The sequence below is a fragment of the Centroberyx affinis genome, unplaced genomic scaffold (genome assembly GCF_046629955.1).
Source record: "Centroberyx affinis isolate AG114_WGS23_722 - 3 ecotype Tasmania unplaced genomic scaffold, CSIRO-AGI_Caff_v1 ptg004288l_1, whole genome shotgun sequence".
NCBI lineage: Eukaryota > Metazoa > Chordata > Actinopteri > Beryciformes > Berycidae > Centroberyx > Centroberyx affinis.
The window spans coordinates 627,297-651,888 of record NW_027282008.1 but is presented as its reverse complement, the minus strand read 5'-3'; the positions used below and the strand labels follow the sequence as shown (position 1 = coordinate 651,888).

Here is a 24,592-nt window from a genome sequence, read left to right as displayed (position 1 = left end):
GCAGAGCCTTCTGGATTCCATTAAGGGAAACATGCTATGGCCTCGCTGGTCTGGTGTATTTCATGTGGACGCCGCTGCTTTGAATCTAGAGTTTCAGCTCATCATACTGATTGAAGACATACATTTCTCTCCACCATCATGGTAACTATGCATCAACTATCCAACATGAATCATGGGAAAAGACAGTCAAGGCCGGGATATTGGGCATGGCTTTGCATGTGGATTTGCATGCTAAGCCTTGCGTTGGTCTGTCGCAGGACTCTGCAACTTCTTTGGAGTGGTTTGATGAAATACAAAGCAGTTGTAAGATTTAGTGGTGCAATCAGAGTTGTTGTCGGCCTGTCGACTCTACTCTCCTCAGTGGGGTTTGCCCTCAAGTCTGATAAAGTCCAACGGTTGACTGGGTGACAGAAAAGTAAAGGAGCACAACATATAAATCAAAGGTACCAGGACGTGGGCTTTTAATGGTAAACAGAGTTCCCTCAAGACTTTTTGCTCTTCTCTTCTACTCTACTCAGTCTAACCTGGCATCTGGACTGAGTTAAAGCAGTAGTGCCAAATGTGAGATGGTGGGGAGCAGAAGGGGGGCGAACAGTGGGGGGTCGAAGGGGGAGGCGCAGTGGAGGAGCAGCATGGCCTTCCAGAGTAGCGGGTGGGGGGGGGGGGGGGGGGACTGTGTGAAAGACAGTGGTATGACAGGAGGAGAAGGGGAGGTGGAGTGGGGGTGTGGGACATGGTGGTAGAAGACAGCGGTATGGCCCAGGGAGAAGGGTGGCGAGACACGGGGGGGTGGTGCAAGGCTGTACCGAGGCCCGCAGGATTACTGACCCGCTGTGAGAAGTACATAAAGAAGGAGTTTATTGAGCTGCGGCTAAAATTGGTGTTGAATTCCCCCCAAGCAACAGCAGAGAGAGCTTACATACGAAGGCCTAGGAGTGTTATAACTGGGCCATGATTTAAACCAGTTGTTTTAAACGAGGCTATACATGCTCTAATGTATTTGCTGCCAGCCCCAACTCTCTCTATACCCCCCCCACCCCCCTCCACGCCTGACCTGAAAAGATCTGTGCATAAACATGAGGTCATACCTACCTCCAAGGGATGTCAAATGAACAGCAGCTGGCCAGCGTCAGTTTGTCAATATGTGACTCAGACGCATGATATTTGGAGTGACAGATCAATGCAGTGTGCTCAGATGACCTTATCGTGATTGATTATCATTATTATGATGGGCTACGCTAATCTGTTGTGACAGACATGCAGGCTGGCTTGATTTAGTTATGGTTGAGACATTTGGGTAAAGCAAGCAGTCCCTGTCTCTGTATGTTAAATGCCATTGTTCCTCACTTGCATAGAGAAGTTTATGGTCTCTAATAATGTCTTATTCTGCTCTTAAAGTTCCTCTTCTATCAGCTTACTTGTGGCAGGGAAGGGGATTTTGACCATGGGCTTGAGCTACATAATGAATGAATAGGGCAATATCAACAAGTCAAATAGTGGATCCCTGTGGCTCCTCTCTCCTTTATCCTCTTCTTTAGACAGAGGCAGCAGATGCTCTTCAGCTCTGGTTTTATTGTTCATGGCTGGCCAGCCTGGGAGCTGACTTAAAGACAGGGGGGAGGAGGCAAGCTTTTAGAGTGGCCTTTTTCTTTTTTTCCCTCCACTTTCTCTCCATGGTCCTGTCTCTATCTCTGGCTTTCTCACTAGCCCAGTTGGTGTCTGCTGGATGAGTTAATTCCCTGATTGAGGTACTGGTCCCTGTTAAACAAAAGGCAGTGTCTCTGTATGGGCCACATGGCTCCAGTGGGAGGGCTCTGATCCATTCACAGCCATTTTGGGTGCATCTGCACTCCTTAAAGAGCCTCACCCCCGAGGCTGATTTACCACCACTCAGCAGCAACAGGGTCTCTCTCTCTTTCACACAAGTGCTATGCACATTTGTGCATCCCAGAGAGCACACATGCACACACAGTGGATCTGTATTTCCCTTCCCTCTGTACCTCATTGTGCCCGGAGGACAATACAGCCTGCCTTGGCAAAAGGCCAGCCCCTCTCATCTCCATTAGGTCAGGCAGGGAGTTGTAGTGGTGATGGATACCTCAGCAGCCCCTAGCTCCACTTCCCCAGAGGAGGGGAGAGGAGCTTGGTCTACAGCAGAGGGCCTTCAGCAGTGGAGGGAGCTTCAGTGGACCATGAGATTTGAATGAGAAATCAGTGCGAAACAAAATTTAACATCATGAAAATCCAACTTGGTGCAGTTTTAATCAGCAATCAGCCATGTCCAGAGACAGTCGAGTGGTTAAATCTGCCGCCTCTGGAGCCACCCACGTGTCCCTGCCGGCACTTTCTCTCCTGTGTCTCCCTCTCTGTCTTCCAGCTGTCTGAAGAAAGAAAAATACTGAAGACAAGGCAAGTTTATTTATATAGCACATTTCAGCAAGGCAATTCAAAGTGCATTACATAAAACATTAAAAGCATCGAGACAAAGTGAAAAAGATAAAATTCATATACTGAAGGTTAATGGACTGCCCACTCTCCTTTTAAAAACAGATCAGCCAACCTTTTCCCTTCAAGTTAATGCATTTTCCTCCGGTCCAGCAGCTCATAGTTTTTCCTGACTGTGTTGTGTGAGTGTGTGGAACTTTACCAAGCAGTCATTCGTCTACTGTGGTGTGGGTTGAAACTGTGATTCCCTGAAGGGTGCCTTGCTACTAGAAAGAGTGAGCATCACTGGTCTGTATGTTAAGATCTAACTTGCTCATCTTCAGTGAGTCAGATGCAGTAACCTCTCTGATCTAATTTTTAACATCAGTCATGATGGGGAGTGGCTTCCATGCACTCAGGGCCAAACCAAGTCAGGACTTATTCCTTGTTCTCCAGAATTAAAACAGATGGGATTCCCCTTGCATGTTTTTGTCAATGAAGATGATTTGTCAGCAGGGTCTCATATTTACAATCAAATTGCTGTCGATGTTGTAATATACATAGCTGTTCTGGGGAATATTTTTCAAATTTTGAATGGTAATGGTATAGGCTATATCACGGTATAGTAATTTTTCTGGTAATTCAATTGAAAAATGTGAAAATGCCTATTTTTGGCTGAAAGTATAAACAGTCCAGTTAATTGAACATGCAAATATAAGACATATAAAAGGTATTCTGTTGCACTTAAAACCTTTTTTTATTTGGAACATTCATGCAAACTTTGTGATAAAATAGAAACAAAAGATAAGAGTATTAAATATATATAAATTGCAAAACAAATAAAATAACTTTTAGCAAGTTCTTCTTCATCTTGATTATATTTGGTTTCCTCCTGTCTGGGGTTTACAGGACTCACGTCACTCTCCTCCTCCGTGTCTCCTCTCGCAGACGTCAACAAATGCGCATGGTGTGGTTCACGTAAAGCGACCTTGCCCCCGTGTTTTCAGAGGTTTTGCAACTACTAACACTGATTGGTGGCATATAGGGGGCGAAGCAGCCCAGTTCCAACTAAAGTGCGGTAGAGACGGTATCGCTAAATCGCTTCCGGTAAACAGATTTCTACTGATATACCGATCTATCAGAAGCCAAGGGAGTGAGTGCTGTTTGGATTATGAAGCTCTTATTCCTTGTGACTGATTTTTTTAAATTTTTAAATTTTTTCAGTATTATGTATTATGCGTTAGACTATGACTAGGTAACCCGTGTCATTTCTTTTACTCATGATGCTGGCATTGTAATGTCAAAGCTATAGCGATGATAGGAGCTGCTTGTAGCCCTGACACGTGGGATCATCAGGCATCCTCTTGTGTCACTGAAGTGGAATGCTGGGAGTCAGACAGTATATCATTGGTCCAGACACGCTGCTGACATCATAACCCGCTTCCTGTGGGTTGACCTCTGTGTGTCTGTGTGTGAGAGAGGGAGGGAGTGAGAAAGAGAGTTAACATTATAGTGAGAAATATATAGATAGAGAGGATTGTAGTTGGAGTTCGTTGGCCTCTGTGTGTCATTGGCCCATTCACTTCCGGCCAGACCAGCTAGTCACCCAGCGGTGTCTCAGCACTGACTGGTCGCTCTGTTTATTTATGTGTGTGTGAGTGTGTGTACATGCCTGTCTTAGGAGGTCCATTAGGATGACAATTAACTGTCCCTAGCACTGACTAAGAGCCTAACACTCAAGGCTTTCACACTGTTATAAGTGAGGCCATAAACAACACACATTTCTTTTTTCTGTCTCAACAGTATGGCACTCCAGACTTGCCATTCCTCGTCCTCCTATTTCTCAGGGTGGAGCTTATTGCTATTTATTTGCAGTGGGTGAGGAGGAGTGAGTAGGAGTTGGGAGGAAGGAGAGAGTGAGTAAGACCCAGTTGGCTTATTTCAACTCTGCCAGTGTGTGTCAAACCAGCCAACTGTTCACATGGCCACACCTCCCTCTCTTCACTGCCAACTTCAGCTTCAGTTATAATGAAGTTACTTCTTGCCACATTTAAAATAGTGCGTCTTTTATGCAACTAATTTTTCCCAGAGTCTCTCTTTCCATCACACAAGTCCAGTTTGGCAATGGGGTATTTAGTCTTACCCATTCTTTCTCTGTGAGTGCGGACATGTGTGGGAGAAGACGCACTTTTGTATGTGCACACCATTGCTCTTGCAATATTGTGCTTTTCAGAATTATGCCATATTAAATGGGCCATAACTTACAGTGTTAACAGCATGGCTCAGTGAAATATTGGCCCACAGCACACTGTCTCTAATAGTTCCCCTGAGGCAGAGGATTGGAAATCAGTGCAGCAGCCCAGACATGGACATGTGTGGTCTCAGAGAGAATTAACTTTAAGAAGAGCTCAATCTGGAGACTTCATGAGAAAAAGACAATGGACTGTATTTCTCATCAGTGTTTTTACTAGGGATGGGACAATATGCTTATCTCACGATACGGTTCGACATGCGATATGTTGTTCACGATTCGATACAACCACAATACGATTTAGCCTAATTAATAAAAGTTCAATGACAACAAAGTATGACTGTGCAGAATTATGTTTATTTCTGAGCCGCAAATCTTTGTAGCAATCAGATTGGCTTGCTAGAATGTAAACAACAATTTAAAAATGTCATTACAAAGTGCAATTAATGTAATTTCGATGGAGAGTTAGTGACATTGTGATGGGCAATCCATCTCATTTGCGATTACTACAGCAGAATAAAATGTAGCTAACCTTGCGATTCATTTTTCTGCCCCACTATACGTATTGTCACATTTTTGTGTTGCGATATATTGAATTTCGATATATCGTCCCATCCCTAGTTTTTACTGGTTGTTATGTAAATTTGGTGTACTGTTAGTGAAATCCTATTGTGTTGATAAATCAGTTGGAATGCATTTCTGGCTATAGGTTGACCTTAAACTATTTCAGTAATGACTGTACAGTGAGATTAACTTGTTACAAGCCTATCCTCCTTTACTAGATAATGAGGGGTTAGGTGGGGTGGGGTTAGGGGGTCCAAGGGGTATGAGTGGTACCTCCTCGAAAAATAACTGGTTTAAGGAGCTTGTTAGTTGTTAATGCCTCCTCCTGCCCACAGTAAGCAGCTAAAGAGCCCCTCTCTGCCCTCAGCTGTAGTCCTGTTCTCTAGTATCTGCCTCAACCCCCAGTAAGCAGCTCAAGTGCCAGGCTAAGCCTTCGCAGAGCAGACGACCCCGGTCTTATCTGTGGAATGCTGGGCATCCTCATGGAGGATCTCCTCTGCAGGGAGGAAGCCGCACTATCTGTTAGGCTTCGTCTCCCTTTGATGGTCTCCTGGGACCCCTCTCTCTCTCCTGTCTCTCTTTCAAATGTTTACTTTTCTCTCTCTCTCTCTCTCTCTGGCTCTGTCTCTCTCTGGCGCTGTCTCTCTCTCTCTCTCTCAATCTCTCTCTCTCTCTCTCTCTCTCTCTCTCTCTCTCTCTCTCTCTCTCTCTCGTCTCACTTTCAAATGTTTACTTTCTCTCTCTGGCTCTGTCTCTCTCTTTCTCTTTGTCCAGTCTTCACTCTGTCATCCCATTCTTCTTTCCTCTTTCTCTCTCTTTCTCACTACACACATGCACAGACACACACTGAGATTCTTTCTCTCTCTCACACACACATACACGCATAACTTTATGTTTGTTCTGTTTAGAGGGCATCAGCGGCTCAGGAGTTAAAGTGACAGATTTAAACCAGACGGAGCTCATGATGGAGGATAATGATGATGGTGTCTTTTGTGGTCTACTGCAGTTTTGCATGCCATGGCATTTTACAGGCTTGCATGTTTTTGGGGCTGTGGTCAGCTAGCCTGGCAAAGGCACAAGCTCATGACTCTTAAGTCGCTCTATTTCCCTTCTTTTATTCTGAAATGTGACCTAAATGATTCCAGAGTTAGCCTAGTTTGGATGGCTTGCCTCTGTTGTTACTTTTTTTGTATTTGCTAGGTTCATGCAGGTTCATAGTATGTGTCCTTTTCCGCTTCCTAAAGAACTGCTTTCCATCAATGCTTTTCATGAATGTGTGCAAACAAAAATTATCACTGGTTGAACAGCTATAAAAAGCTGTTGACGAGGGGAGAAACAAAAACAAAGCTTATGTGAAAGCTGCGTAGAGAATCCAAAAAGATGATATAGATGCACTCAACCCATCCAGGCACTTGCAGGTGCTAGCTAGCTGGCTTGTGCTATTAGCATGCTTACCATGCATCTTTTGCCTACTAGCATGTTAAAGTTATCAGTTGTTCCCACTTTATAATCTGTTGACCATGGACACAGACAAATATGTAAAATTTGACATTGAGAAGATCATGACAAACTAACAAAAATACAAGATGGATGGATGGATTTGGATAACCAGTAATTTAAAAATATGTGGTTTGGATTGGCATCTTTGAGCTGTGGGGAGATGCCTATGCCTTAAGTAGTAAAGCACAGATACAAACTGTAGGATAGGATCATGTGTCTGATTATTCCTTTTGCTGCAAAAGCTCCCATAATAAAAGAGTGGTGGAAGAGACAAAAAATTATCTTTGCCATGGTTGACACAACTAGATATTTTTTCACATAACTGGAACAAAACTAACACAGCACATGAGTGGGTCTAAACAGAGTTGAGAATTATTTATATCAGTCATTGGTGTTGGTGAAAATAAAGCTTATATGTAGGAATGGAGAAGTTGTCTTAATGCATAGAGAAATATAACAATAACCTCTATGAGAGCCAAGCATTTTCCCTTGGCCTGCTTATTTTTGGTATATCTCAAAACTATAACATTTCTTATTTTTCAGGTTGAGAAAATAAACTATCTCCGCTTGAATGACAACCATGATAAACTATAGGCCCCATTGCTTACAGGACTCGACCTCCGGATCAGGTTACTAAAGCAGTGCAGTCTGCCTGCCATACAGTGATTTAGACCAGGTTCCTGTTTCCCCAAGGGGGGCTTACAGTTTACAGAGCATGCATTACTGATGCAAAGTCAAGCTATGTGATCCGTCATAAGCCTGAACTTTACCTTGCTGTGTCTGTGTGGTTCACACTGTACTATAGATCATTGTTCTGCATCAATATTGGTTACAGACGTTACCTGGATCTTATTCCTTTGGCTCTGGTCCATTTGGATGCTACACTGAATCAATCCTGAAATACCTCAGGGCTTTTTCAAAGAGTTGCATTTTTCTGTGGCTCAACAGAGCCAGAAAAGATGGTAATGGCTTCATAATGTCGACCAGGCTCTCTGTCACCTAGTGGTGGTCTAAGCTGCCATCCTGCCAGTCTGGCACAGTGACCACTGCACTGTCTGCCACTGTCAGCTAACTAGTGTATGGGGGGAAACGGAGACTGGGAGAGAGAGGTCTGTTTACATCTGGTGAAATTAACTTGCAGCCAGCAAGCTTAAGTATGAAGACTGAGAGTGGTATAAGACAGGCCTCGAGGCTAAGTACAGTGCAGCATTAAGCCAAATGACTGTCTAATGATGCTAACTGCTGTACAGTACTCTGTGGTTTGTAAAACCGCCACTTTCACATCATGTGATATCTGCCCTGTGGAACTTCCTACACTGTTCTATCAAATAACAAGATGGCTCCAACTGTTCTCTTTCTTCAAGCTGTGTTCAGGTTATAATTTTTCTCATGTCCAAGGGAAGAGTTATAGATCTGTAGACTCAAGTTACTACTGTATTCGTCGTTATTTTAGGTGTATTTCTTTGAGAAAAGAATTTGGGACCCCATAGCATGACTTCAGGAAGTCCCCTTTGCTGTGAAGTGGCGTTGAACTCTTACTGAACTTTTACCACACTGTATTTTGCTGAATAATGGCTGTCAAAAGCTATTCTCTTTTATTAAAACTAGGACATGTGCAATAAAACCTTGGTAATGGTGATACAGTAGCGATTGTCCATGCCTTGAAGCAGGGAGGGGCAGTCATGTGCCATGGAGGGCAGAGAGTATGCAGGTTTTCATTTCAACCAGTGACTACACCAAGTGATTTCACTGATTCACCTTCAACCAGAGAGGAGGAACTATCGGTAAAATCACTGATTGGTTGGAATGAAAACTTACATACTCTCAGTCATCCATGGCATGATTGCCCTTCCCTGCCTTGAAGCAATGTTACTGTCTGGAAAGGGTACTCAAAGAATTAATGATAGTCCTTGTTTACTCCAATGAGGTTTTTATGGTGCAGATGTCAATCATGTGATTCATCACTAGGAGGTTTGTCCTGCTCTCTTGGTTATTTTGTGGTTTGGTTCATAAAAGAGCCTGATACATGTTTGAGGCAGTTAACTTCACCTCGGTCAGGAAATCAGTGATATCCTTAGTGAGGGCTGAACAAGCCTCTCCTTTGTTTTCAGTTAATGGGCTTTTTAGGGCTCTGTGATGTGGGATCTCGGTGTTGGGACCTTGCCAGGGAGAGAATATTGAGTTATCCTTGGATGGAGAGATGAGTGGTGGTGGTGGTGGTGAAGGGTTGGGCTGGTAAACTCTTCATCTTGTTGGGGTTAGTTTAAAGACATACATCACTGTATGTGTCTGTGTCTGAGTGTTCGTGTCTGAGAGTGAGTGTGCATTCATTACACCATTTGCGGTCTTAGTCTAAGTGTTGTCATTGAGCGGAAGGGCTCATAATTGCTCTGCTGCAGCTACAGCTGCAAGTTACAGTGAAGTTTCAGTGGCAAAGCTATTTGCAGATGACATGTGACAACCACGCACTGCAGTGTTATTAAATATGAGTCATCTTTATGACCAACACCAAGGGTGAACGCACATATCATGCATGTCTGACATGCCTAAGATATCTATACCAAGTCTCATGTGCTTTCCAGGGATATGGGAATAGGTCTCTTTAATGTGTTTAAATGCAGGTGCACTGTAATCTAGTTTTACCTACAGCCATGACTTAAGTGTATTTTTAGATGTGAGGAAAACCAGAGAAACTGGTTTCATTCACTTCAATTAGCCCTGGGGTTTCCCTTCAGTCACATATTATGGAATCACCCTACAAAAGCCGTGAAAGGATTTTGCTTTAATATAAATTACTCAGTGTATGAGGTGGACTATTCAGAAATGTGTGATACTGCATGTAACATTGTGTACGCCTACCCTTTTCAATATATTGAATTTGACATTTTGAATTTTAGTCAATTTTCTTCACCAGGTACCTCGTCGCATTGCGAGGAAAAGGCTTCTGTATTGTATTCTGTATAACTGAGAAAACGCTTTTTTAGCATTGTTAGCATAGAAATATCAATTTAGTTCAATCAGGAATGCTAATAATGCTGTTTTAGGGTAGCTGGAGTTTCAAATCTTGAAACTTTTCTCCATGCTGTGACAAGTGGTTTGCGAAGGAAAAATAAACAAACCATTTTAATGTAAAGTTATCCCTGTAGAAATGTTGTGTGTAAGACCGGGCCCAACTGCAGACTGAGGATTTAGGCCCTGTCTCGGATATCTCTTGTCATTATCCTCCTTGTTGTTATGTTGCGGATGGTGCTATGTTGATGTTGTTTCCATGGTGATGTTGTCTGCGTCGGCCTTTCTGTGGATTGGTCACCACAGGGAAGAGCACCTCTTGCATCACAACTATTAAAGTGACCTAGGGCTTACTAATGGTTTGGTAACCTGACGACATCACTGAGTCCCACAGTAATCTCCTCAACTCACATCTTCATGTAGCCTTTGCAGCCATTTGATTGTTGATAAAGAAATTATAGATCACAGATCAACACAGGCTTATTTTGTATAATCAACTGCTCTATTCTGTAATGAAAGTAGGCCTGTGGCCAGACTTCCCTTGATGCATGAAGCTTTCCAGGAAAAGATTGACTGATTGGGATCAACCTGAGTCCCTCTATAGAATCTAATCATGGGCTTTTACAGCTGTTTACTGTTAACAGTCATGTGATTATAATCTAGCATGGTACATTAATCTATTCAGTGTAGTGATTAGCTTTAATGGGCTAGCTGGTATATGACATGAGGTGCTGTTGATATAATTTTGTAGCCTGATATTTCTAGGACATTTCATTGGGGTAAGGAAAGGGTTTCTTTTTTGCTAGTACATTGCTCAATTTAGCTTGTAGATTTAACATATTTTTCTGATAAACCACTGATTACAAACCTGTTGCCTATTTATCCGGCCTGTGTCTTATGAAGCTTGTTACATTTGCTTCCCCGGGCCTCTTTCTAGGCTAATCCAAGACACACCTCTAGCAGATTTCACATGTATTCAGAATGGGAAATTCTTAGGGCCAAATACCAGAGATGAGCTTTCCCTGTGGTTTGTTAGATTTTGTTTGAAAACGAACTATTTTGTTTGCATTTTGAAATGCAGGCTCAGAGCAGGAGTGACGCATTGTTTAAGCTTTTAGAAAGCTGTAGTGCTCTATATTGGAAACATTTCACGATCCAGCGTATCTTACTGTGTTTCTAATTGCATCAAACCAATGCTGAGGATTAGTGAATGTGAGGGTCAGTGTTCTCTCTTTCATGCTGAATGTCTAGACTGTAAACACACTTGTGCCTCCCTTTATCATGATCCAATGTCAATATGCAATCCTATCAATCAGTTATCAATTTATGAACGTGAACATAATTGTCACTTACCAATCAATATATGTCATTTCCAGGTGCTACGTGGTGAGAGTGAGGCGGTGGGTACGGCATGCTGAGGCCACTCCCCCTGGCTCAGAATGAGTGTCAGAGATGGCGCTGCCACCATGGCAACGAATGCAGGTGGAGGAGGAGGGGGAGGAGGTGCAGCTAACCTCCAAGATGGCCGCTCCTACCTGCTCCAGATCTACCCACGGCTGGCTGCCGAAGCTTCAGCCTGCTGCAGCCTCAGGTTGGTGTGCAACATATTCCCTGAATAATGTAAAATGACCATAGACTATTTATGTTTACCTCCTGTTTAGTAAGAGTTCTTCGTTTTGAACCCTCACTATCAGTATGTTTTTCTCTATCATCTAGGAGAGGAGGAACTAGTGTAATGTTGAATTGATTGTATTTAGTATTTAATACGTTTTATTCACCCGTCAGAGTGCAGAAGGATGCAACAGCAGCCTCGGTGATCTCGGACGCAGCCTTGGCTCTGGGGCTGGACCCCGGCCGCCTGTACGTGCTGGCAGAGGTGAAGGAATGTGGCGGGGAGGAGTGGGTCCTGGAGGCCGGGGACCTGCCGGTACAGAGGGTGCTGCTGTGGCCCCGCAAAGCCCAGGAGCAACACCCACAGAGCCTCGGCTTTTACTTCTTACTACAGGTAGAGTTGACTGTTGGCTCCGGTACTGTGACTGTTCACAGTACAGCTTTCCTTGGCATCACTTCAGCTAAATTCGACTTTGTCCATCAGCCCTAAGTCTCTGAAAACATGTGGAACAGACAGGAAAAGCAGCTTTGAAGTTTATTCATCCATACTGCATACATTTGCCATGGTTACAAATTAGAATTTGTGATTTTGAAAATCTACTTCACATGATTCAAAACTGAACCTAAAAACAATTTTGTTCAGTAATGTGAAAAGGTTGTGTAAAGGTTTCCACAGGCCTTGGAAAGGCCTGGAAACTTGAAAGTTTAAGGATTTGAGAAATGTAAAATATGGGATTTGTGTTGATACAGCAGTGGTTTTGAAATGAATTATTTTACCATGATTTGTTGACTTAACAGGCTCATTAGTAAAAAAACACTAGGCCTCTATGATGTCTAATTTTGACCAATGTCATGTCTTACCCCAAAACATGCCAATTTTCAGTTCTTGATTTTCACCAAACAAGGCCTTGAGAGTCATTGAAAAGTCGTTGAATTTGATTTGAAGTGTGGGAACCGGATAAGGATCTTTGAAAAATGTATGCTGCTTTTGCCTGCTCCAGGAGAGGAACCATGATGGCTCCATCCATTACGTTCACCTCCCGGCCCTGTCCAAGGAACAGCAGGCCCAGAGGCTTGCCGCCAGGGGCTTCTTGCCTCCTCCGCAGGACGACTTCGCAGACCTCTGCAACCTCCCCGTCCTCAATGAGGACGGCATCTTAGACAACCTGCGCACACGCTTCTACAAGAAGAAGATCTACACCTATGCAGGCAGCATCCTCATCGCCATCAACCCCTTCAAGTTCCTGCCCATCTACAACCCTAAATACGTAAAGATGTACGAGAACCACCAGCTGGGCAAACTGGAGCCTCATATCTTTGCCATTGCCGATGTGGCTTACTACGCCATGCTCAGGAAGAGGGTCAACCAGTGCATCGTCATCTCTGGGGAGAGCGGCTCAGGGAAGACCCAGAGCACCAACTTCCTGATCCACTGTCTGACCGCGCTCAGCCAGAAGGGCTACGCCAGTGGGGTGGAGAGGACCATACTGGGGGCCGGGCCGGTCCTGGAGGTAAGGATGGGAAATTACCACCAGACAAATGCTGGTCAATTTTACCTGTGATTTCTGTGTCTACTCCACCAGCCACTGTGGCCGGTAGCAAACCGTCATCTGGAGGTTGTATTGTACTCTTAAAATCTAGATCGTTGGTAAAATAGTGAGAGTAATTGTACCGTAGTGAGAGTAATTGGCACCATAGAAGAAAAGCAAGTGCCTGTTTTGTACAAGAAAGAAAGAATGAAAGACAGAGATTGTGTGTGCATGCAGCAGCCAGCAGGTGAAAAGTTTAGGGTCCCATCAACTCTTAGCTGCTTGCCATCCCTGTTTACCTCATCAGTCACATGGGAAACCTCTCATATCACAGATGATCTGTGACATGCCCCACCTAGTTAAGTTTATTATCTCTTCTTCAGTGGCCTTAATGAGGTGTGAAATGCATGACTGTACTGATTAGGCACATCCAATATTGACAGTGATGATGCTTCCGCAGAAGTGACTCATGCACACATAGCCACACACACACACACACACACACACACACACACACACACACACACACACACACACACACACACACATATGCACATACACAGGATGTAAAATACACAGAATTCTCTTTGAGATAAGTTAAAGGAACAATAATCATATCTGGCACAGTGGTTATATGAGTGTAATATCCCACTGAAAGTATCAGATTCCATAGAATATTGACCTAATGTCTTTTCAGTCTGTAACTGCATAGCTCTTTTATTTTATGTGTAGGCGGAGCTGAGGGGACGTACAGTGATCTGTGTGTGCAATGTAAAACACTTTGTTATAAAGACTATGGTCTGCCCAGAAAGAAGAAATGAAAAAGAGGATGGGAAGTTTGAGATTCAGGCCCTTTGTTAACCCTTCGTATGGCTGCTCGCTTGTGAAAATGCTGCTGAAATCCAGTGAGAACAGAGCTGAGATAAGGCTGTTTGTTTGCTATTTAGAACTGCTGAGTAGAAGGGACACAGATGTCTTTCTGCTTGTAAGGAAACTCTGATCTTGCTGATTGTGATAGTAATGCTAATCTTTGTCTATTGTGTAACATCATTTTCTGGGTTTCTATTTGGATCAGAGTTCACAAATGAGTTTCATGTGGAATGGTTGTTGACTAACAGCTGCTGGTGTCAACGTTTCGGTCAGGTGACTTTGTTCCTCTTCCCACTCGCTGCTCTCTGAGAGAAGAGATGCTTCTGCTGACTGGCTATAGGAAGAGAGACAGACGGACTGACCAGATCAAATCTTGGGCCTGACCAATACAGAAGTTTTGTGTCCGTTATCAGTTTCGATAGTTGGTTGCGAAAAAACATGTGCTATATCTGCCAATACAACTTCTTAGAAGTACATAAAAGATAAATGTCTCTTGGTTCTAATTACAGTGACAATAACTAAAGATTGAAGGCTACTGGAATGCAAATATTGTATCATAAAGACCAAGACCCTTAAAAAATTCCAAACTACACTGTTTTGTTTTCACATGCTGAGTGAAAAAGTGTAATTTTAAGTCATTTTTACCAGCATATTATTTTTTATCACTACATCACGATATGACAATATGGATATATCTGTGTAAGGCCAGTTGGTTAATAATATTGCTGCACCATTAGTCAGGTCTGACTCTAGACAGGCAGACAGACTGTCTGCTCAACTTACTGACTGTCATATGGACTCTAAACAGACACAGACAGAGTGTCTCCCTTGGTTAGTCGTCTGATTAACTAGACTGAGCGGCTGTCTTATTGATAAACACGGAGAGGCACTACTAATCAGCAAAAAACACACAACCAGGGTAGACACTCTTCCCCCGCTTGTACATTCCCATTCAAAATACATAATTTTAGTCAGTGAACCAAATCAAAACATCTATTTTGTATTTTCTTTTGCCTGTCATGATGTCAGCAAAGGCGACTTTTACACGTTTGACTGCCTGTCTCTTCTTTCAACTGTAAGAAAAATACGAATCAATAACTTTGGAATAGTAACAGGCACTTAGAGACAGACTGGTGGCCTGAGTGAAGCTCTGCACTGCAGACCATCGGACCGACAAACAACCAACCACAGCTCTCTGTGTTTGGAGTCATGAGAGGCGCATGCACAAACACATGCAAACAAGCAAGCATCTGTTAGCTTTCTCATGGTTTGACAACTTAAGGCTGCATCATGAAAGGCGAGTCATTGTACAGTATTATTTCTGTGCTACGTGGCTAAGAACAGAGTTGACTCTCTTCTGTTTGTTTTTGTTTTTCATCCCTGTAATAAGAAAGGGGCTCTCCTGCACTTTCACATATGGAAGAATTTACCTCTTGGTCAGACCTAAAGCAGGGTTATTATTGTGAAGTCATTTTCAGCGTGCACATCACTCCCACACTCACACTCTCTCATATACAATAGTTCATTGTGAGTGTTGTCATGCACTGGAATGTAGGCCTCTGCTCCTATTACCAGGATTTTTTAACTCCATAGTTGTGATTTCAGTGTTTTCAACACTGTGGACTGTTTGACTGCCCTACAGTTTTGACCCCTGCTGCACTGTCCATAACTGTTTTCAGCTGTGTGTGTGTGTCTGTGTGTGTGTGTGTGTGGTGACTTGGGTGGGATGACAGTGTGTGACCCCCTGGTCATGGGATGTTTGAGAAGTGCTTCCTGTCAAAAGATGTAATCTGGATGTGAGTTAGTGACCTCAGAAATATGGAAGGACTATAGCTGAAGAGATGAGAGGAACTGGTGCCTGCCGCTGTAGACTAGATACTAGCAGACTGGGAAGCACCTATCGCAGTCCTAATCTGGCAATAAATCCCTTCGACATATTTTTCTGTTTTATTCCTCGGTAATGTGACTATAAATAGAGCTTCAGCCAGCAAAGCCTCCATGAGGAATGTGGTTTATTAGAAGTAAAAAATGGTGCTGAAAACTCACTGATCTGTGTTAGTTAGCTCATTGGATCACACATGATTAGAAGAGATGAGAACAGAGAGAACAGAATGTAGAACAGAAACTAGAAGATGGTTTAATGAGAATTGGGAACAAGCTATTGGCTTGAATATTAACTCCACTTCTGCAGAATGGGCAGCTGCAGTGACTTTCGGGCCGGTAGTATCCATCCATCATCTGTCACATGCGTCACGTCTTTAATCATATTGTCCTCCAAACCCACTGACTCGGTGCTAGAGAGCCTCCGCACAGAGAAGAGCTGCTGCTTTGAAAGGCAGCTGGGTGAGTGCAGTGCTGGTCCCTTGATGTGTGTCAGTCTGTCAGAGACTTTGGTTCCGGGGGACTGATGGAGGGAAGGAGGAGGGCGTTGGTTGACGGATAGAGGGATTTTTCCCCTCCATCAGCAGAGTTCTGGTCCCCCTTGGCAGACAGACTGCCACTCCGCCGTTCACTCCCAGAATGCAGCGTGTTGGTTACGCCAGTACAGACCTGTGGTTGCAGGGGCAGACAGGGAGACGGGTTTGGTCTGTGCTGGCCTGGGCTGTGGAGGAAGTGGAGATGGGATTTCAGCTAGGGACCAGTTAGTCAGTCGATCAATCAGTCAATCAGTCAGTCAGTCGATCAGTCAGTCAGTCAATCGGTCAGTCAGTCCATCATCCTGGCTACCAAATGACCACACCAGGCCCCGAGCAGCATTACTGCCCCAAAAAAATGCATTTTACCCACAAACGCTACAGAGTACATGGTGACTATTCCTTTTGTCCTCTTGCATTTGTCCATGCCATTAAATGCTATGAGTAATAGACCATCCTCCTGGTTTGTTTGGATTTAGTGATGTGACAAGGTCCTGTAAAGATCTTTTGAAAACACCAGGCAGCTTTTGCAGCGCACTCACAAGATGGCTGACATGAAACAAAAGTTGTTTTACAGAGGAAGCAATAACTCTCTGAAATGATGTTCCCTGCAGTTTCTCTCTCCACGAATAACCTACCTCCAGTGAATGGATTATAAATGGGGTAAGGAATGCTATTTTTAGATAAGCCTATTGAAATGGAGGGATTTTTACTTTTGACAAGACATAATTTGGTTGTTTTTTATCCTGATCAGATTACAATGGGCAAAATGCAAGGTGTGTGCATATGTGCTTTGTGTGTGTGTGTGTGTGTGTGTGTGTGTGTGTGTGTCCTGAAGCTATAGGAGAGCTCTCCAGGCCCGGATCACATTTTGAGGAGATGAGATCACTGTTTCTGGTGCTTGACTCTGACTGTGGGCTGTGTGCTGAGTTGCTGGCAGATTGAATGGCCCCGCTCTGAAAGCATTTAGGAAAGCTGGTGGCCTACTTTAATGCATCACACCACCTCTGCTCTATTCTATTCTATTCTATTCTACTCTATTCTATTCTATTCTGTATGCTTATAACTTCACAGATAGAATCTTAACTTTTTTCCAAATCACATACCACTGTTCTGAAAATAGAGTAGATCAGATAAGGTAGAGATTGCCCAGTTACCTTACACTCTCCACTGTTTCCCAGCTCCCAACAGATAGAGCGGCTCACCTGCTCTAAATGAGTATTTCACTCCTGAACTGGTCCGACTGGTTGATCCTCTGTTACGAAGCTCTCTTGGTGTCTGTTTTTTCTCTTGCCAGGCTTTCAAGGGCTTTTCTTCTTAATGTCAGCAGAGCCATCCTTCTCTTGCACACAATGGTCTGCAAGCAAGTTAACTGGAGTTATGTGTCATTAGCCAATACAATTGTTTTGATCCATGTGCTTATTGTTTCCATGCGAAATAATTGAAAAAATACTGTTATTGGTAAAAGAAGGCAAGGCCATTTATTGGTATTGGTATTGCTAAAAGAAGGCAGCTCATTTGACATGCAGCGGTCAGGAGGGGGAAAAAAGCTCATTCAGAAGCTGGCTGCCAGCCCCCACCCCTCCCACCCCCCACCAAAACACACACACACACACACACACCACACACCACACCCCCATCCATTGATTAGGCAGCTCAAGTGCCTTTTGCTCTTGTTTTAACAGTGTTAAAGTGTTTTATGGTGGATTTCTTCTTAAAGCTCCTCTGTCCTGTGTGAGATACATAGTTAGTACTGGTTTACCAAAATTAGTTTAGTTTCTCTGTTGTTTGAGCCACCCGACACTGCATAACCCTCAACATTTTATTTATTACATCATTTATTTTTCCATAATTTTATGGATTTTGTGCGTTCTAAACATAGTTTATGATGGAGAGAGACAGGAAAGCTGGGCCTAAAGGGGATAACATGCAACAGCGGTCATGAGTCAGATTCAAACCCACAACGTTGGACCATTGTAGGAAATAATGGACAAAGTGACTGCAACTTCACCCATTGACTTTCTACATGGTACTGTCATGTTGTATCTTTGGAGTCAGAGTTTGTGCATCTTTAATCAAAACATGGCTGCAACCAGCAACCAACATATCCGTAGCTTCCTCCCTCAGACGTGTGAGGTTATCCGGGGTTTATTGCCTCTGATGATGACCCAATTGATACTTTAAATTTCCAAAGAAAAGTTAAATTCAATGTAATGCCACCATCCCTTGATAACCACATTAGGTTTCCTTATCGTAAAAGCTTGACGTTCTCACAGAGATGAGAGGGCTGTGGAGCAATAACATCTATCTCTACATCTCTGCATCTTGCCAGTCATAGTGTGCAGACCTGCTTCCGTTCTCATGGGATGCTAGCATTAAATAAGACTCAGTAGACTCAACCAACCCTACAAAGGAGACTACAGCTTGGGCAACAATCCATTGTTCAATTGCTACACAAGTGCTATAGGATAGGCTACTGCTGCTGTCTACCTGACAAAATGTGGATTGAGCTATGTATCTGTTGGAATAGAAAAGTCATACATTGCATCAACACAGTTTAAAACAAAATCAGGAAACACTCTCAAAAAAAATCACACCATCTCTGTATAGACTTTCCCTAAATTGATTTTGAGGAAGTTTCCCATTTAGGGTCAGCTCATTTGGGTTTGGTTCAGCATTTTAAATGAAAACTTCCTATGTGGTGTTCTTTTTTTTCTTTTTTTTTCACAGAGCAGTTTGTTGTGCCTCTACTGTAGAGAGAGCAGCACTGCATCCTCGGCTCAGCAGCAGCCACACTGCAGACCGACTGTATGACATCATCCTGGATCAAACAGCCCTGCTTGGTTTCTGCACTTAGTCAGCCAGGAAGTTAGCTGAGTTTAACAAAGCTAACCACTATTACTGCTCCTCCACCCTCTGCTCCAGTCTAATGGCTTAGCCCTTGTATGTTTGTGTGTGTGTTTGTAAATTGTTTTATGTGTATCTACGGTGTGGCCTCCAGGGTTTTGCAATGGAAATGGATTGAGACAGTTAGTTGTTTTGTTAATTGTTTTTATGTTATAATCTATTACTCTGATAAATTTGACTTTTTGCTGGCCCCTCTCCACGGGGAGGTCAGAGGTCAGGGCCAGCTGTAGCACAGCGTTCTAAGAGCTGATAGGGATTCAATGTCTTGCTCAAGGACACTTAGGGTTTATGCTTGCCATCATGGGGGATTGATTGATTGATGTGAGTTTAATTAACTGATCAAATGAGGCTCACCTACAGATTTCTAATACTGTGAGCTGTATTCAAGAAAACCATTTTTGCTATGTTTCATGAGGCCCTGAATACATTATACTGCTATTGTTTAGGGCTGCAACTAACGATTATTTTCATTGTCGATTAATCTGTCGATTATTTTCTCGATTAATCGATTAGTTGTTTGGTCTATAAAATGTCAGAAAATGGTGAAAAATGTGGATCAGTGTTTCCCAAAGCCCAAGATGACGTCCTCAAATGTCTTGTTTTGTCCACAACCCAAAGATATTCAGTTTACTGTCATAGAGGAGTAAAGAAACCAGAAAATATTCACATTTAAGAAGCCGGAATCAGAGAATTTTGACTTATTTTTCTTAAAAAATGACTCAAACCGATTAATCGATTATCAAAATAGTTGGCGATTAATTTAATAGTTGACAACTAATCGATTAATCGATTAATCGTTGCAGCTCTACTATTGTTTTATGTGATCACTTGGTGAGATACATATAGACTAAAGCCTATCTTCCTAGTTGTTACACCTTCCTGTATAACCTCTCTGGTAACCAGCCTGCTCCATGCCACTCTCAGTCTCACAGCTTCAGAGACAGGAAGTTCCTATCATCCGGAACTCTCTTTAACAGGAAGCAGAGCGGCTACGACACGGGAAGTAACAGCAGTAGTCCTCCTCTGCCATTGGCCCGGGCCCTCGGGGGCGTGTGGACAGGCCAGGGTATTGTATTGTTGTTCAGGAAGTCTAGAGGAGTAGCCGGCCGTTCTGTCTGTGGATCCATTGTTTATCTCTTAGTTGTGGGTTGCCCCTCTTTATTCTTTGGCTATATTTGGTCAGGCTGGGTGGTATTGTGCATGAGTATGGGAAAAGCTAGCATTGCTGATTTTTAGTCACCGCGACACATGCACACGTGTCATGCATTACACATACTTACAAAGTAGGCCTTACTTACTGTAATCAGTACTATCAGAGTCATATTTTAGAGTCGGACATATTGTTCCTTACAGGAATGTAGCCTACATGTAGCAGCATGCAGCAGGGTACTTTTGGGTCTATTCATGGTACTGTGACCACACCGCAGGCTGGGGTTTGATGTGGTACCCTCCTAGGCGTGGGTGGGGCTGCTTCAAATGGCTCCAATCTGGTAAAACACCACGCCACAAGAGCATTAAGATTGGTGCTTGAAAACTTTCTCTTAGCTCTTCCAACTATTTATTCTACCCCCGGCATGTGTCCAGCTCCTCTGCTTGCTCTGTCTGTCTGGCCCTCCAACACACACAGTAGACATACAGTCAGGCAAAACATTGAACTCAAACTGTGGCAAAGAAAATGGTCAACATTGTTTTCCCAACTCGACAGAAAGCAAATGCACTATGTACTCTAGCAATGAAAATACAGTTGACTGTCTGATCTGGTTTCTGTCCTTCACTAATACGTAGCCATCATCTACTACAATCAGCAGTTGCATACTGAAGCAATTACACTGGATTTTGATCCCAACCCCAACTCCCCCTCCGTTTATTTCCACTACGCTGACATCCAACACAAGTTACTTTATTTTCCACTGTAGTTAAGTGAGTGCTGTTTAACTGTCATATGATAACTGGCCTAATATCTTTTTTCAAACATGCTTTGTTCTGTCAGAATTTATGGCATTGTCATTTTTTTACTGTTTTCTCTTCATGTGTGTATACTCTGCAGGGTAAAATTGTCATCCAGCACATCTGCAGTATTTTAGTGAGCTGCCATTCATTCCCCATTAATGAGTAATGCCATGTCAGTCTGATTTTTCAAGACAAGAAAAAAGATATCACAGATGTAGTTTGTTTCTGACACAGAACGGATAAAATGGCACAGAATAACAGCACTCGTAACATCCACTGTTATTGAACCAAAGCACTAGCCTCTCTGACTGCTATTGATGCTGTTGTTTTACCTCAAAGAATCAATTCTTTGTTAACAATTCAGTTGAGTTAAGCTGGAAGGGTTTAAGTGCAGTTGGTGGTTTATAGTGCTGGCTTGAAGCAAGGCCAAGTATAGAGGAGGAACTGTCTACAGACGCCGTTGTATTCAATCACAGCCGTCATCATGTGAACTCGCCAAAGCACTTTTCACATTCAGGACACCAACAGTGATTACTTTGTCACTAAGTACCATCAGTGTTTTGCCTCAGCATTGCAACTGCCAGTGATTATATGGTTTATTAGCCTGGTGCTTCGTTCTCCAGTTTTACCCTATAATTAAAGGATATGTGAAGTTGTATATAAATTTAAGTTGGGCATAAAGAATATGTTTGTTATTGTTGTGTGTGTGTAAGTGTATGCAGCTGCGTGAGTGAGCTTGTCCACATGAGGGTCTGATGTGTTTTTGCATGAGCGCCAGCCGTTGCCCTCGTTGAATGTGGGAGTTCTCGTTGTGGCGGTTGGACTATTTATTAGAGTCCTTTTGTGAGTGTATCCACACTGTAGCGAGGTGTCAGTGTCAGTGCCTTGGCAGCACTAGTGGAAATGTTTAACTGCAGCTCTATTGAGCAGTTAAACTTTAAAGGATGCAGAGATGCCTCAGTGTCATAGTAATTAGGCCTAGTCCCCAGGTACCAGCTCTAACCTTTTACTGATTGGAAGATAGTTTTGTCTGTCAACAACAATTTCTCTCAATGACAGCTCTTCTTTCAGGTTTGCTATAATTAGGCCTGTAACTACTGTAGGTAAAACTCACTAAAAAACTATAAACCCTTCTCATCATTGAGGGTTAGCGTTAACGTTATGGGAGTTATTCATAGCTTGGGGGAAGTAGGCCAACTCCCAGGACCGAGAAAGTTTTTCCAAAGTCACAACAACTAGTGAAGTCTGTCGTTTCTGTTAACCTCTCATCTCTTTTACGACATCACACAAATTTCAGTTTCATTCAATTTCAATTTTGTTTGTTCATGTTTGCACATGTTTATACTAGGCTTCACGTCAAATGTCTTCTTAAAGTATGTAATTTTCACTTTCTCGTGTCTGTCCTGCCTACTTGTTGAGACAAACAACTCATAAACTTTGCTGTTTTAGAAACACTCCCACAATTTGGTTTGTAAGGAGAAGTGTGTGTGTGTGTGTGTGAGAGAGTGTGAGGGGGCTGAATGGGGATGTGAGACTGCATTCTGGTAAGGTTTAGCACTGTTGGGAGTGGAAATGTACAGGGGAGCAGGCTGCCAGAGAAACCGGCCCACCACAGAAAGGAATCAGTCAAGACAGGCTAGTGCATCATGAAACGCTCTCTGAACATAGGCGTAAGGACGCCACATTCATGCACACCCACACTCGCTCACGTAGATGCAAACTCTGATATATGCACACACTGCGGATCACTGAACGCCACCCACCCCCCACTTTCAGTCTCATGCTCACTCTCTCTCTCTCACTTTCTCTACCTCTCACTCTCCCTCCCTCCCTTCCCTTTCTTCCATAAACACACCGAGAGCAACCCCTATTTCAACAGTATGCAGATTAGACCACGGGTTTCCACAGACGTCACGGTTTGGCAAACCGTCGGTCCACTTCCTCATACCTGGTGAGCTCTCCAGCCAATCAGAGCGTCCGCTGAGGGGCATGTTCGAATGTGAATGATGCTGTGACATGTTTAGCATTCCCTCCATGGCGCAGGGGCCCGGGCTTTGCAGAGATTTCCCAGGGTTTTGTCCTCTTGGCGGCGGGTTAGTGGGGTTGAGGGTGGCCAGGACAATACTGGCCAACACTGAGACACTGTGGAGGGTCAATGCCAAAAAACACTCACCGGCCCTCAAGCCTGGAACGGTGGCAGTGGCATTGGACTGGGTAATCGCAAACAACACCTGAATAAATAAATAAATGTAAGAATTTAAACACATGAATATATGGGCATGCAAAACACATAACACATAAACACACATACCGGTAGGCAGGCACACATAACACACACACAAACAGAGACAAAAAGAAAGAGAGTGTGTAAGCCCAGCAAGTGGGCGGGTAGGAGCCTTGTCTGAGCAAGTCCAGGTTAACGAAGGATGGGTGATGATGGTCACGGATGAGGAACTTCTCAGCCGAACACAGACCATCTCTTTCATCATCCGTCAACAGCTCTTGCCTCATACTCCCCCTCAGGTCTCGGAGCTATTTTAGGATTACATTTTACTTTGTCATTTCGGATAAATTGCTATAAGCGCACTAAACGTCAAAGATACAGTAGCATTGAGATAAAGATGAGATGAAGGTGCAGAATTATGCTGCGCTAACGGCAAAATGGGTAAAAAGAGAAGAAAAGAGCTAATAATAAAGGGGAAGAAAGGAGCTAGCGTAAGGCTGGCAGGTCTATTGGAGAAATGGAAATAGGTCAACGGTTCATTTTAAGGAATCTGAATCAGACTCTGTGTGTGTGTGTGTGTGTGTGTGTGTGTGTGTGTGTGTGTGTGCCCCCTACCTCTAATCTGCCCAAACACCACTGTATCAAATTCACCCTGCAACTGGTTTTGAGGACACAATGTGGCTCCTATTTAACATGCACTGAGTCAACTTCCCCTGTGGTGGCCTTTTGTTATATATGTGTGTGTGTTTGTGTGTGTGTTTCTATCTGTAACCATGTGAGCATGTGCATCACGGAGAAAAAAAAGAGTGCTATTCTGTTACGGCGTCAATGCAATAAACAGGGCCTCTCATTGAGGCCTGGTGGCTCTGTGTGCCCCTGGCTGGGCTTGGCATTAGCCTGAGGCCTGGAGAGAAACCCTGCTCCTCTCAGCTTCTCTTTGGTCTGACACCGCTATACAGATAGGCCCTACCAACCTCATTTATCATCACTGACCCACAGTGTCACACACACACACACACACACACACACACACACACACACACACACACACTGAAAGAGAGAGCGAGGAAAAAAGGAGGGCTTGAAGGAGGAAAGAAAAGTAGGAGGAGATGGATGGAAAGATTGTGAGAGGAGGGCAAGAGGGGACAACGAGTTACAGATGCTCGCCCCCTCCTAAGACCGCCAAACACACACAAACACACAGGCACACACACACACACACACACACACACACACACACACGCACACACACCCAGTCCCGCCCCCTGCTGTGGCCTCAGCTGCTGTTTTCTGACCTCTGGACTGTAGCTTTTCTTTGTTGTCTTGCTGATTTGTTGTT

General features: G+C 43.6%; 1 protein-coding gene across 1 annotated transcript in view; it reads left to right on the top strand.

Moving 5' to 3' along the window:
* LOC139664469 (unconventional myosin-IXb-like) overlaps positions 1–24,592 on the top strand; it is a 61,536-nt gene that overhangs the window by 9,610 nt on the left and 27,334 nt on the right. Inside the window, 3 exon segments of the mRNA XM_071543308.1 lie at positions 11,125–11,339; positions 11,534–11,753; positions 12,361–12,870. Coding sequence (XP_071399409.1) covers positions 11,188–11,339; positions 11,534–11,753; positions 12,361–12,870 — 882 coding nt within the window. The 5' untranslated portion in view covers positions 11,125–11,187.